Source organism: Lotus japonicus, chromosome 4 (assembly GCF_012489685.1).
Source record: "Lotus japonicus ecotype B-129 chromosome 4, LjGifu_v1.2".
NCBI classification, from domain to species: domain Eukaryota; kingdom Viridiplantae; phylum Streptophyta; class Magnoliopsida; order Fabales; family Fabaceae; genus Lotus; species Lotus japonicus.
The window spans coordinates 72,455,440-72,470,656 of record NC_080044.1 but is presented as its reverse complement, the minus strand read 5'-3'; the positions used below and the strand labels follow the sequence as shown (position 1 = coordinate 72,470,656).

The 15,217-nt window shown below is 35.2% G+C and overlaps 1 protein-coding gene across 4 annotated transcripts; it reads left to right on the top strand.

Moving 5' to 3' along the window:
* Nucleotides 1–1,670: 1,670 nt before the first annotated feature.
* Nucleotides 1,671–15,153, top strand: LOC130713646 (protein ALWAYS EARLY 3). 4 transcript variants are annotated; one of them, XM_057563431.1, is made up of 21 exons: nt 1,671–1,802; nt 3,049–3,111; nt 3,257–3,407; nt 3,683–3,781; nt 4,035–4,097; nt 4,192–4,269; nt 4,466–4,655; nt 4,952–5,205; nt 5,287–5,665; nt 7,429–7,506; nt 7,720–7,919; nt 8,038–8,088; nt 9,662–9,949; nt 10,037–10,215; nt 10,518–10,800; nt 11,384–11,608; nt 11,914–12,075; nt 12,338–12,481; nt 12,587–12,808; nt 13,336–13,626; nt 14,657–15,153. In XM_057563431.1, the coding sequence occupies exons 3-21, from the start codon at nt 3,276–3,278 to the stop codon at nt 14,819–14,821; spliced, it is 3,483 nt and encodes a 1,160-aa protein (XP_057419414.1). In that variant the 5' UTR covers nt 1,671–1,802; nt 3,049–3,111; nt 3,257–3,275; the 3' UTR covers nt 14,822–15,153. The 4 variants fall into 4 exon arrangements, with proteins under 4 accessions (XP_057419414.1, XP_057419412.1, XP_057419411.1 ...); XM_057563429.1 differs by adding an exon at nt 2,045–2,107 and having other exon boundaries at nt 9,662–10,215; XM_057563428.1 differs by having other exon boundaries at nt 9,662–10,215.
* Nucleotides 15,154–15,217: the final 64 nt, after the last annotated feature.

Sequence of the window (15,217 nt, the reverse complement as noted above, 5' to 3'; positions counted from 1 at the left end):
CAATCAAAATTCATTGGTTCGGTTTCCACCAATTGTTAACCAAAAAAGTTTCAAAACCGAACCGAACCGAATTGATGATGAACGGTTTGGATCGGTTCGGTTCATCGGTTTCACAACTTCTTTTTTTAGTTGTCAATATCAATTCCACAACTTTAAAAATAAAGCAATCACATATGATTCACAACTTAACAATGCATAAAAATGACAAATCAATAACTCAATCATAACTTAATCACAAATCCATAATTCATAATCAACAACTTAATTACTTAACAATGTAGAAATGCTTAAATTGGTGTTTGATATTAGTACTATTACAAATTAATAATAGAAAACAAAAACATAATAAGTCTAACAAACATAAAAAGTCTAACATGAACATTATTTCTTCAAAAGATTACTTTTATAAATACATATATATATATATATATTAAATATTTTGTAAATAAATATTTATCATCGGTTCGGTTCATCGGTTCATTGGTTTTTAATTTTTCAAACCGTGAACCGAACCAATCTTCATTGGTTTTTATCGGTTTGGATCGGTTTTGAACCAAATAACAAAAAAAACCAATCCAATTACTTTGGTTCGGTTCGGTTCGTCGGTTTCATCGGATCGATCCGAACCGATGAACACCCCTACTCATGCGATGTAATGTTACATGCACTGATTTTCACCCGCCATGGTCAAAACTCAAAAGTATAGTACTATCACAATATATTTGAAGAACACTTTTTATTAATATAGTGGAAATTCAAATCACATTTTATATATATATATATATATATTTGCACTCACATATTTCCAAGTCATTTTTACTAATTTTATTTTCCCTACTCTCTTTTTTCATCATTTTGGTTTGGGTGTGTAGTTCAAATTTGAACTTCAAAGTTGAGTTACAACTTAACATCTAATGCCATAACTGAAGCATACATACCAACTCATACGAGACAACAACTACATCACCAGTCCAATTCATGTCTTCCAAATGACTCACTGCATCAGACTCAACACGAACCATTATACTACTCTGTACTCAACACGAATCGCTATTCCCTTGACTTTTCCACTAAAAACTCTCGAGATCAACAACCAAGTGTCCAATGACCAAACACAACTCTTGATGATGGACAGTGGCAGAGCCAAGATCTATCATCCATATGTTTGAAGAAAAACCACTTGATCAGCTACAAATCAATTAACACATTGCACAGAAACTCCGACAACATTGTCCAAACCCAGAACGCTTCGCCCCACTATCTAAAAGATCGAGTATCAAATGAACCAAGTTACTCAAATCATTCCCAACATATACTTTTAGTAACTTGAACATCAAAATGTCTCTGGACAGAGAGCACACAATATATCAACGAAGAAGTACATACGTTAGACAAAGGTTCACCACCATCACCAGACTAGAAAGGATACATTCAACCTTAGAGTGATTCATCAGACTTCCCATCAACATCACATATCACATCTCTCACTATTATCTCTCTTCTTATACTTCTCAACGTGGACGTAAAAATGAATAGAATTTTGTTTTGAATCCAAACACACACAAAGTCACAAACTTTTCATGGTAAAAAAAGCAAAAGAAAGAAAGAATAATGGTCGCATTATTTTAAAGTTTCGCGGTTATACCCCCGACCTCAATTGTCTTGTTTGGTTTAGTTTACGCCAGCAACAACAACAACAACAACTTCAACTTGTTCATCATCTTCTCTTCTCTTCGCTTCTCTCGAATTCTCCATCTCTCCTTCAATTCAATTCACAATTCAATCCAGATTCTCCTTGATCGGTGAGTTTCCTCTCCCCTCTGCTTCACAATCATCTTCACTTCTTCTTCATTTATCTCCTTTCACTGATTTTGATCTCTCTGGCAATGGTAAGCGCTTTTCATCATCTCAGATTCCCAATTTCAATTACTTCTCCTCCTTTGAACTTCTTCAGATCAAAGCGTTATTTTTGTGAAATATTCCAATTCCTTGTTTGGTTTCGAGTTTTCATGAACTGTGATAAAGTGAAATCAACATTCAACAGGGTTGGGTGTTAGGGGTAGTGAATTAGCTGGATCACTTCATCTCAAGTTCTGGAGAATTTTGGGTGCGCTTTCTGAATTTCTTCCCTTCACGCACATGCACTTGCTTTTCTCAGCTGCCAAACTAGGCCAAGCTGCAATTTTCCCTTTTTGTTGCTTTTTCTCGTTTTCTTTCATGTCTGTGCTGAATTGAAATTCAAGCTTCAATGTGGGTTTTCTATTGGCTGGCGGGAAAATCGGTGGGTGAGTGAGTGGGTTGGGGCACTTCAGAATCGCTGACACTGGAAAAATGGGGTTGGGTCTGTTACATTACAGAGGGTAAAGTTTTGTTAATTTTAGACACTGTGAATTGTTATCAATGCTTCACTGAGTCTGTGTTTTGAATGAATATTTCTCTTTCAGTCTGTGGGGTAGCAGTGGCCAAATGGGGTTAGTTGATTGCATGATCCAGTGTTCTTGTTTTTGTAAACCAGGAGGTAGATTTTCACATTTGGGGGAGAAGTGATTCTTGGAGAAGAGTTACTAGGGGAAAAAGTGATTCTTGAGAATTAAAGTTGGATCCAAACATGCTATTAGAGTTATGTTGTGCATCTTCTCTTCTCTTGGAGGAGGTGGGGATTTGGACTTGGGAAGTCTCTGAAAAAGTGTAGTTCAATGCAATCCGGGCTTAAGGCCTTGGTGTTAAGCGTTTATGGTTTCAAAGTGTTGTATTCGTGTGATTGAGTAATTTGGAATTTCTGTTTTTTGTTCAACTTGTAGTCCGTATTCGTACATTCTGCGACCTATCATCTGTGCCTAATGTGATACTTAAGTTGGCATTAATAGCTTGAACAGTGGTGTTTTTATGTGTGGTATGTCAAATTGTTATCATGCATTATAGATGTAGCTGTAAAACCTCTATTATACATGCAATCAAAATAAACTCATGTAAATTCTGACGACTTAATTGTAAAATGTGCTATATTCTTCATTGGCAAACTTCAGACATTTTACTTTTGATTTGCAGAAATCATCTTCTGGGTTTTGAGCGTGTGATTCCTCATCAACATTATTTTTAGAGGGAAAGAAGGTGCCATTTCATTTATTGATCATCTCGACCAAGTTTTAGATTGTCATATATAGAACCTTCTTTTCTATGCTCTCTCTCTCTCCCCGCCCCCTCTTTTTTGTGGTAGATGTAATTTAAGCTCCTCTGCCTTTCTGGTATTTTTCAGACAGACAAGGAAATCAGTCATGGCCCCTTCTAGGAAATCTAGAAGTGTAAAAAAGAAGCTTTCTAATATTCATGAGGCTGCATCCAGTAGAGATAAAGATGCTGCGAATGTGGTCAAGACTAGGCAGAAGGCAAGTGCTGGTGTTCAGAAGGTATTTTTAACTTATTTGGAAAGGAGTTATTTTCATACCTCAATTAAAATAATGGAATGACCTTTGTCCTTTTCTCGTATCTCTTTTTACCCTTTTGAGCATGCTCCTGTCAATCAAGCTGAAAATAAGTCATCATCATACTTTTTTCTTTTAAAACTTTGTTAAATATTAACTTTGGTGTTAAAAAAATTTAAAGAATTTTCATAAAAGTTAGTAAGGAATTATGAATTTATTTCTTAAATAATAATTATCTTTCAAATCTCAATAATATGCAGAAGAGAAAATTGGCTGATATGTTAGGGCCACAGTGGAGTAAGGAGGAGCTTGAGCGTTTCTATGAAGCTTACCGTAAATATGGGAAGGATTGGAAGAAGGTTAGTTATAATTGTTAGTCGTAAGGATTTTTTTATTCACTATAGATTGATAATAAATTCTCACCATCACGTTTTTGTCTCATAGATGAGCTATATATCTAGTAAATACCTTTTAAAATTCAATGGAAAGTTGAAGGATCAAGATTGTGTCTTGTTTTGTGAATCTACCTTCTTGGATGTACTGCGATCTCTCGGTGCAATGTTATTACTGAACATGTTGTCTTTGAGTGAATTTTTTTACCTATGTTTACAGGTTGCTCTTGCAGTACGTAATAGATCTATGGAAATGGTAGAAGCCCTGTACACGATGAACAGGGTAAGTGCAGTAAAAGCTTCAACATCCTGATTAATTTATTCATATGTGTGGTATATCATTTGTAAAACATGCTATTCATTTGGTTAATTTTTAGGCATACTTATCTCTTCCAGAGGGAACTGCTTCTGTTATTGGACTGATAGCAATGATGACAGACCATTACAGTGTACTGGTAAGAATGAATTTAAACGTTTGACATGTTTTTAGTGAACACTTATGTTGGTCCTCCAGTTTAAGTAACATTCCTGTTCCTGCCCCATATGGTGGTTGAATATGCAAAATAAATTGTATAATTTGCAATCATTAACACAACTAGTTTCTGACGAACGTTCATAAGCAATTTAATTATGAGTAATTTTATTTGGCAGGGAGGAAGTGACAGTGGTAAAGAAAGCAATGAAGATGCAGGAAAACCTAAAAAGTCTCAAAAGCGTTTGCGAGGAAAGCATCTAAATGACAATAAAGCATTAGATGGACACTTTTCAGATCATTCTCAGTCACATTCTGTTGCATCAGGTGATGATGGTTGCCTGTCATTGTTGAAGAAAAGGCATTCTGGTAGGTTAATATGTCAAACTACATGTGAACATTACTTTTTCTCAATTCTCTCATTTAACCTGCTTTTGTTTTGGTTTTTTAACCACTAAATGTTACATTAAGATTAAGGAAAATTGGGTAAATTTTCCTCTTACTGGAACCATGCAGGCTGCTTATCTTTGAAGATATTCTATTTATTTGTATTTGAATTTCATGAAGTATTTTATCTTGCTCAAGTATTTTTTGAATTTTAGAAGGATTTTCTATTGCTTAGGTAAAATCTATAAACAAACTTACTTTTTGTGATATTGTTTCAGGAATTAAGCCTCATGCTGTTCGAAAAAGGACTCCCCGCATCCCTATTTCATATTCTATTGGTAAAGATAATGGGGAGAAGTTATTTTCACTCGCTAGGCAGGGATCCAAACAAATGGTTGATACTAATGATGTTGCTCATAAGATTGCATTAGCATTGACAGAGGCTTCACAAAGAGGCGGTGGCTCTTCAAAAATTTCTGGATCACCAAACAAGAAAAACATGCCATCATCTGATCTGAAAAGTGGGAAGAAGGTATTACTTCTACAACATCAATTGTCCTTTTCTGTTATTTCTTTTAAATGAAAGCTTATTCTAGGTAGTTGTGATTTTCAGCATGTTAAATCAGAAATGGCTGAAGCCAAGCTTTGCAGTTCTGACATGGATGAGCGTAGTTCTGAGTTGAGTTTAGGAAGCACAGAAGGTGACAATGGAGATTATTCTAGAAAAACAATTCATCGTAGCAGTAGAGAAAATACTAGAAGAGGAAGGACTCAGGAAAAGGGAATAAGACGCTATGAGATGAATTTAGAACCTGTGAAAAATGTCAACAAGCATCTGAGTGACATAAAGGAGGCCTCCAGTGGGACCGATGATGGTAAAAATTTGAATTTCATCAAATCCAAGTTTGACACAGATTTTGCAGATGCAAAAAATGCACGGTCGTGCTACAAGGGTTCCAGGAAAAAAAGTAAAAAATTACTGTCTGAGAAAGGTATTTAGCAATTGCTTCTGATTCTCCTCTCTCATAAAGTTGATTTTCCCTTTTTAAACTGATATATTTATAGCACTTTCTATTTCTAACTGAAATTTTGAGCTTAGCTTAGTTTCCTATTAAACAAGGATAGTAACCATTCTGCGATATAAGGAACAAAATTGGGCAACTTGGTTGTGTGTTTAGTAGATCATGATGTACTTTTCTTATTGGAAGAAGAACCTCAGACTCTAGAATGTCAGCTTTCTTCCTTGATAACGAGGACACATGTGCCATTTATTTAAGCATGATGCTTTAATTATTATATGGCTCTTGGGTTATGGTTACCATTTTCCTTTTAATTTTTTGCCATATTTTCTCATCTTTGAATTTGTTTTATAGCAATTCTTTGGGAATAAAAACTAAATTTATTTTTTTCCCGTGAAGTATTTCAAACATAAAAAGCCTTTCTATATGCCTAAAATTTTATTCGAAGACTTTGGCTTGAACTAAATATGTAGTCCTTATGCCTTTTTGGTTAATAGCTAAGAGTTTAATTATTTTCGTGCATCCCAGTTGATGTACTAGGTGATGTTTGAGAAGGAAACAAAATTCTATCGGAGAAGAAATTGCTCTTTTTATTTCCTTTTGCTTTACATTATTGAATAGCATGCATTGTTATCAGTATCTTGCGATAACTACAATACATATCTCAATATGAATCTTAAGGGAGCGGTACATATCGCATTGTGAATCTAAACAATCAAGGGATTGAGCTGCACAATCTTTGGAAAGTTGAACTTGAATCTCGGTCTGTATCGACAAATTGGAGTTGAATCAAACGATTCATGATTCGCTGTAAAATCACACAACTCAAAGTTGTGTGCATGTTACATTTCAGTCGGGTCAGGTTACATGACCCATCTCAGTTTCTGTTTTTTTTTTGGGCTGGTATTTTGAAGTTTTAACTCATTAGGCCAGAAATATTCGACTAATATTCCTTTAAAAGGCCCATGTCACATTCTCAGAAAAATAAACCTTACTTTGGTCCTCACTACCATCGCATCATGTGACATTTCTGGCTCACCAAAGAAATGTGTCTCCTTTGTTGTTTTTAAATCGGTTCTGGTCCTCCTGTGCTTTCGCCACTTCTCTCCATATACTAACGTGTTTCCTGCTATTGTGCAATTTTTGGTATTGCTGCGGGCTAGTATTGGCTAGTGTTCGATTATGATTTTTTACTAGGACCTAAGTATAGGAAGTAGGAAAGAAATTTGCCTTTTGTCATCTAATCAATGACTTTTGGAGGGGTTGAATACTTGAGCTTTGTGCAAGCACCCACTATTTTTCTTCTAATTTTTTTTATGGCCTGGATCTTGGACTATTTTAAGGTTTACTATATGATATATCAACTTATGTTTCCATTAATGACTGTAATATTTGTATCATGTATTTTGCGATACATAAAAAGATTTGATTCACACTTCAAAAAATAAGTCTTCTAATTCACGATTCGAATCCCGAGTCAATAATCATGATAGCTTGCAAGATAGATTTAGTGCAATTAGATTGTACTCATATTACTTTCTTTTAAACTAACAATTATGCTTGATAATTAGACCTAAATTCATCTGTATGAGAGTAGTTACACATTTTGTTTGAATTTGTATTAGTAGTTCCCTTCACCATTTTCTTAGGCTTCCAGTTTGTAATGTTATTCCAATTCGAAATACAATTTTCATTAATGCATTTCCTCTCCCCCCCCCCTACTTCTTTATTTTTAGATGAAAGTTCTGCTTTTGATGCTCTGAACGCTTTGGCTGATCTGTCTTTGATGATGCCAGCAACAAACCCTGACTCTGGTAAGGCATCTAAGTTTCTGACTAGTTCATCTTTAAATAATTTTATTTTCAATATTCATTATCTCTACTCATGCTTCTAGATATTCTTTAAATGGCCTGATATCTTTTACAACTTGGCCTTTTCCCCTAAAGAAAATATCTATCTATCCTATCAAAATCCTTTTCCACCATACTTTATGATTGTCTATTCATAGACTGTTTTCTGTGTCTCAGAGTCATCTGCACAAGTCAAGGAAGGAAACCATGATGTCATTGATGAGTCTAAAGTGGAAACACGTAATGTATTTCCTAGGCTCGAAAGCACTGCTTCAAGTAAATTGGGTAAAAATGGAGCTGCCGCTCCTGAAGCAGAGGCAGCATACCAGCGTAATGTAGGAAACAGGAAAAGAAAACAAAGACCCTTTACCTCAAAAGTAAGATCCAGTTATTTTACAGATCTCAATTGCAATATTTACAACTTCTCCCTCTCTACATTTTCTGTCTGGTATTTAGTATATACTATAGAAGTAAGAAAGATCTTGTTTGTTGCAGAATGATGAAGTACATACTGGTTCTCATTTAAGTGGTTCCCCAAAAACAAAGGTGTGCAGTTTTTAACCATCGCTGCCAGATTGATATATTATTTGACTCTCTTGTCTTTTCTGAATGAGGTTTCTATTTGTTATTTTTTCAATTGGGATGAACTTGAAACAGAACTGCTAAATTTGGATTGAAAAGGGCAATTTTTAGGCGACTTCAATTTGAAGTTGAATAAATTAAATGCATGTAAAATTCAAAGGTTATGATTAAAATTTGTTGTTATAAGAACAGTTTTGAATGTAAGGTTAAATATAAGGATCTAAGTGTGCTGTTTCCAGTTAAATGCTCGATGCTCTTATGTGCTACTATTTGTGCTTGTGGTACAGCATATTAGCTAGTCTCAGTTGATGACAAATTGTTTCCTCATGTCTTTGGGATTTAGTGCAAGTATGCTAATGTTCACATTGATGCCTAAATATCTTTTCAATTAATTGTTTTTGGACTTAATAATGGAGTGCATAAAAAAACTCATTTCCAGATGTTTGATTTTATGTTGTCTTATATGAACTTTGGTTCTTCCTCTACTATGTCAGAAGAAGATGTTTAAGACTCAATGTTGCATCCTTGATTTAAAAAAGCTAACTATTTACTATTATATACTGTGGCCTATGAGATGCATTGTTTTTTCTGAAAAGAAACAGAACATTGCAGATTTTGTGAATGAGAATGTAATTTGATTGCTGAATACTTCTATGTTCATGCATATGCATTTATAGAGTCGTGAATGCAACTGATGATGGTTGCTCTAACTGCAACCAGGAGTTCTAACTGAATAGTTAGTTTTAAGCTAGCTTAGCTAACAGCTAACCAATCTAGAGTTTGTTACAATTCAGTTATTGACATAACAGTCTTTTATGCCATATTCCGTCCCGCTCACACTCATGGAGGGATCACGGAAAGTGGATGAATAACATTGAGCTTGTCACTTACCTCTAGTAAGTAGTAACCGTGGAGGAGATAGGGCCTTTGTTAGAACTTCAGCCACCTGAAGGATGCTGGGAGGTATTGCACCTTGAGGGATTTGCTTAGAAATTTTCTCTTACAAAATAACCTCCATGTGTTTTGTGTGAGTGCATGTAAGAGCATTTTGGGGCATAGTGATACCGTGTTAAGGTTGTCATAGACCACAAAAGGTTGTGAAGTGGGCACATGCATTTCTGCCAGAAGTGTTTGCACCTATAGAATTTCAGTTGTTGTAGCTTCCTAACTACAGCATTCTGAGGACCACACATCTACAATTTGTTTTCCTGACCACCAAAAGATCAAATTCAGTCCTAGAAATAAGCAGGCACCAGATGTGCACCTCTATCATTTGGGATCAGAGGCCCAATCTGCATCAAAATAGCATAAAATGGATAGAGCAGTGTGGGAACTTCTGGTCTGAGGTGCAGTCAATCAGTGATAGTCCCTTTTCTTACTTTTTCTTTAAGAACTCTTATCTTTACTTCACTTTACATAAATTTATTGAGCCTCCTTGCTTTGTCAAATGTATCTGGCACCCATTGCACTTGACGTTTTCGTATATATTTTCATGTTCCTACTTACATTATCCCGAATATTATCTTCTTCATTATAGGTTACTGATGAGGTGAAAAAGTTTGTGGTTAAAGGCAAGCGATCATCTGTCTCTACAGCGCATTCTAGACAAATGAAACCACCCAAAAATATGTCTTCAAGTGCTAGTGACAAAGGGGAAAGGGATGGTTCATCTTTTTCTCCAATAAAGGTCTCATCTACTTACCAAGTCAGTCAAGTCAACAGAGTAAGGCCTATAAGAAAGATGATAAAACCAAAACAAATGGTACAGTCAAGTCAACAAAATAATTTCATTGCTTCGCTGCAGAATAATTCTTATAGTCAGACGGTCAGTTATTTTCATCTGTGCTCAATGACATTAACTGAACTTTTAATCTCATATAAGGAAATATATGATTATTTTTTGTTATCACAGGGAAAGCTTATTAATTGCTTGTCTTCGTATCAAATGCGGCGATGGTGCACTTTTGAGTGGTTTTATAGTGCTATTGATTACCCATGGTTTTCAAAGAGAGAGTTTGTGGAGTACTTAGACCATGTTGGATTGGGTCATGTTCCCAGATTGACTCGTATTGAATGGGGAGTCATTAGAAGGTATTTGATTGAAATACTTATATGTTTATTTCAGCCTACACAATCATCACATTCTTCATATAGTCTCTTAGGGATTTAGAACTCATGTCCCTCCACTTGATAATGGCTTAAGCTTTTGGATTGAGTTGGTCATTGACATGGTACTAGAGCCTTTATAATCTAGTGGTCATGAATTTAGTCTTTGCATACCACATCCGTAAGATTCGTGAGGAGCCATTCACGTGCCTTCACCTAAAAACTAAAGCTTTTAGGTTGAGTTGGTTCTTGACAAAGTACTCCATCTATATGCTACTCTTATGCAGTTCTCTTGGTAGACCACGGAGATTTTCAAGGCAATTTTTGAAGGAAGAAAAACATAAACTTAATCAATACCGGGAATCTGTCAGATCACATTATGCTGAATTTTTTGCTGGTACCAAGGAAGTCCTTCCTCCTGATCTGGCTCAGCCATTAATCGTAGGGCAACGTATTGTTGCTGTTCATCCCAAGACAAGAGAGATTCATGATGGAAGTATTTTGACTGTAGACCATCGAAGGTGCCGAGTTCAGTTTGACCAGCCTGAACTTGGGGTTGAATTTGTCATGGTATGTTTTCTTCTCTTTTGACAGTGGCAGGAGCTTTGTGCATTGGGCTGTCTTTATTACTATTATTATGAAAAACCCAATCATACATCAAACGAACTACTTACAACATATATTTTGTAATTTGCCAAGATGTGAAGTTGATTGCATATGATGACGCAAGCTTTATTACAAGCATGAAGAAGTTGATTGTGATTTTTTATGATCAAACTTATTAAAATTCCTGTTCTTGATCATCTTATCTTATAGTACAATGATAACAAAACGATCCCATAAATATAACTTATGTAATTCTTATAAAATTTCTTAAAACATTTTTTTAATTAAAAAACACTTCCTTATTTTAAAAAACATAATTGGTTTTTCTTGGCTTAGGATCATTGTACAATCATTACAATCTAATTGGTTAAATAGAATCTAATTCTGGGTTGAGGGAACGCAGTTTATTTGGTATTGAATATCTGTGTTGCTCTTCTCATCTTACTTTGCATCCTGTTTTGCCTTTAATGTCCTCAGATAGTATGATTAATTCATAGTTTACTCCAAAGTAATAGCATAATGTGATGCAAATATTTTCATATCGCAGGATATTGACTGCATGCCTTTGTATCCATCTGAAAATATGCCCACATCTCTGATAAGACATGGCATCTCTCCTGCTAGAATAAATGAGAATCTTAATGAGCTAGAGCGTAATGGTAAAGTAAAACAAAGAAAGATTCCTGAGCACAGAAAATTTCCCCCTAGGGAGAACACAGACACCAGTAAAGGTTTCTACTCTATGCATGGAAGCAGTACTTTATCAAAACAGGTACTCATTTATTTTGAGATTGAATTTAGATTCAGTTCCATGGTGATGATTTGATTGTTTCAAATTCTTCAAGGTGTAAAATACATAAGTCAGTTTCAGTATTTACTGATATGAAAAGAAGATCACTTGATCAGTAGCAGAGCTGTATGTCAAAAACACCATAATATGGGGGCCAATTTAAAAAAAAAACAGAAGGCTTAATAGCGCTTTCAGTTCCTTTAATTTAGAAAAATGTGATTTTGGTCCTACAATTTTTTTTGTGCAAATTTAATCTCTAATTGTCCTTTTTTCCCTTTCTTTTTTAGGGGTTTTCTTCAAGCTGCAAATCACTAGCGAAAGCTGCGTGCTGTGAGATCGGTAATGCCCAACTAGAATCAATTCCTCAACCCTCTCATCTTGAACACGTCCATTCAAAAGAAGCGGACATATTAGCTATTTCAGAGTTGACTCGTGCTCTAGACAAGAAGGTACTGCCTAAATCATCTCAGTTTTTTCCATTGTTCTTTTTTTAATAATAAGAAAATGTCTTTGTTAGGGACCAAAATAAAAAGAAAGAATGGGTGGGTGGGTGGGTGGCGTATACTGGGAGAAATGAAGGAAATAGTAATTGAATAGTGAATAAGTGGGGTTTGGTGGCATATTTATTTATTAGTTTCTTCAAAGAAACCTAACGGTCTTCAAATATCTCTTTTCTGAAGTCGTTTTGAGCTGTTAATTTTGAACTTTTAGGAACTTGTGTTGTCTGAACTGAAGCATATGAATGAAGGGGTATCAGAAGATCCGCAATATGGAGACAAGTCATTAAGAGATTCAGAACCTTTTAAGAGGAATTATGCTTCAGTGCTAAAGCAATTAACGGAAGCGAATGAACAGGCATGAATTTTCATGAACCACTCAGAAGACTTAATCCATATTGTCTATATTTAATTTTGTGATTCCCATTATTTACAATTGCATACATTGATTGCACTCCTGCAGGTTTCTTCTGCCTTGTTTTGCTTGAGGCAACGCAACACATATCAAGTAAGCTCTTCACTGTTGTCATTAAAGCCCATGGCTAATTTTGATGATGGTGGTCAGGCTAGCTCTTCAAATTGTTCTGCTTGCCACAACCAGGAATCTATATCTCAAAGTCATATAGCTGATATCGTTGAAAGTTCTAGAAGAAAAGCCCAAACCATGGTTGTTCAAGCTATTCAGGTATCAAAATTCGTCCCTTTTTGCATCCAGTTAGTAAATGTAACATGCAATCCGGTTTATATGTGTGTGTGTGTACACTCATACCTTAACTTTTCAAAGAACTTGTGCTTACCGGTACCCGTATTTATGCAAATCAAATATTCAGAATTTCTGATTATTGTCATACTGACTTGACCTGCACACACTGTTAAAGGTCAAATGCATCTCCTTTTATGGAAGGTTTCACTTGGATGACTGAAAGAGAAAATATTTTGGATTTGATAAATGTATGACTGGAATTCAGGGTAAATTTCTTGGTTGGATAAGAGCAGTTTGGTACTTCTGAGCAAAAATATTTACAAAAATTTGCCTGCTGATAGTCAGCCGGTCAGAAATTCACTTTTTTGATAGAATTTCTTTATGTCTTCCATGATGACACAATTAAAATAAATTATTAATGTGACATTTCCTCATGATATCATTTTCAATTTTATAGCCGAGTTCATTCTGGTGATCTACATTCACCAGTCTCATAAAAACCATTGCAGGCTATGTCAGTTATTAGAAAGACAGAAAGTAAGGTTGAAAGAATTGAGGATGCAATAAATTTTATCAATAATCGGCTTTCTGTTGATGACCCTACTGCTTCAGCCACAAATTTTCCGCCCAGAGATTCAGTTACTTTGGCTTCTCGCGATCAATTGACGGCCACCACATTGAATCCCTTGGAAAGTTATCTTGTACAATATGCTGAACTTAACAGTTCATCAGACCAAAACGAAATGAAAATTCCCTCAGAACTCATATCTCACTGTCTAGCTACACTGCTCATGATTCAGGTAACTGATATGGCCACTGCATTTTCTGCTTACTGTGAAGATTTTAACTTTCAATAACCGCTCCCCACATTCTGCTGCTTCCGTAACATGTTTTTTAAGTGTATTTAAAATCTAGTACTGTTCTTTTAGATCGTACTCAGCTCTCTTTTTGTTAGGGTTCTAAATATTGGGCTAGTTGGCTAGTGGGCCTGAACTTAGTTTATTTTTATCTGTTAGTTGTAGTCTATCTCTATCTTTAAGTCTATCTTTATTTCTTAGTGGTTAATTTAAGTCTATCTTTATTTTTTTAGTAGGGTTAGTTTATTATAAATAGGAGTCTCTCCTTAGGTTAGAGTATGATATGAGCATTAGAGTTTGTATAGGGATTTTCCCTTGAAAGGGTTTCACCCTCAGAAAGAAGGTTCTCCTTCTTGTTTGAATCTTTTAGGATCGTTTTCGTCTATGATCCCTCTTCATCTTTTCTCTCTATTTTAAATTTGTTGTTGGGTTATTTCCTAGCCTGACTTATTCTGTTGAATTGTTATGGGACAGACTTATTGAGGCCGACATGCATGTTGTTGAAACTTGAAACTACCTTTTTTTTCTGTTTTTTTGTTTCCAAATTTTGAAATGTAAATAAGAGCTCAAACGGTAAAAGTTCAGTTCAACTGCTAACAAATATGCCCATGGTTATTCGTAACTTGTATTATTTCATTTGTTATATGAATCTCAGAAAAATAATAGGCAGATAGTTTTTCTTTCTTTTTTTCTACACCACTGATATTTGCTTAATATCTTCTACTGAACGTTTTAAATGTTGAAACTTCTTTATCTTCTCATCTATTTAAACATTGTTGTTAATCACGAAAGCTAATTTAAATCAGCCACCATTCATAAAGCGACCTTTGTCTAAATGCTCGAGCGACGAAGGAAATTATTGAGTACAGATTATTAGTGGTTACAGGTTGTTGATTAAATATTGGGAAATTCAGTTGTTGGAAATGCTTTCTTTTTTACTTGTACCCTGATACATCTTTGTTAAATTATGCAGAAATGTACGGAACGGCAATTTCCCCCTGCTGATGTTGCTCAGGTACTAGATTCTGCTGTCACCAGTTTGCAGCCATTTTGTTCAAAGAATCTCCCAGTATATAGTGAGATACAGAAATGCATGGGTATCATAAGAAATCAGATATTGGCACTCGTACCAACCTAGCTTGGACTCCTTTCTCATTTGTTGTTTGTAAATCAGCAATACTAATAAGGTATTAGTCTAGGGAGTTTCATGTGGCATACCTTTCTCCATGAAGACCCATATTTTTCATATTAACATATGGAGGGGGGGGGGGACTAGTTATACACTATTCCAGATGAAAAGGGAATATTATACTTCTTATTCTCTTCTCGGATGTACATACTTCTAAAGATCAATTCATAAGAATATACAAGCAATGGAGCATGTTCTGTTCAGTACCAATAATCCAATATTGTGTATGACAACAGCATGTTAACAACTTCAGATTGATAAATGATAGTAATTGAAGCGCATGTTTGGTTACAGGTCTAGGATTCAAATTTATACCCCACCACATTCATCCATAATATGTACATT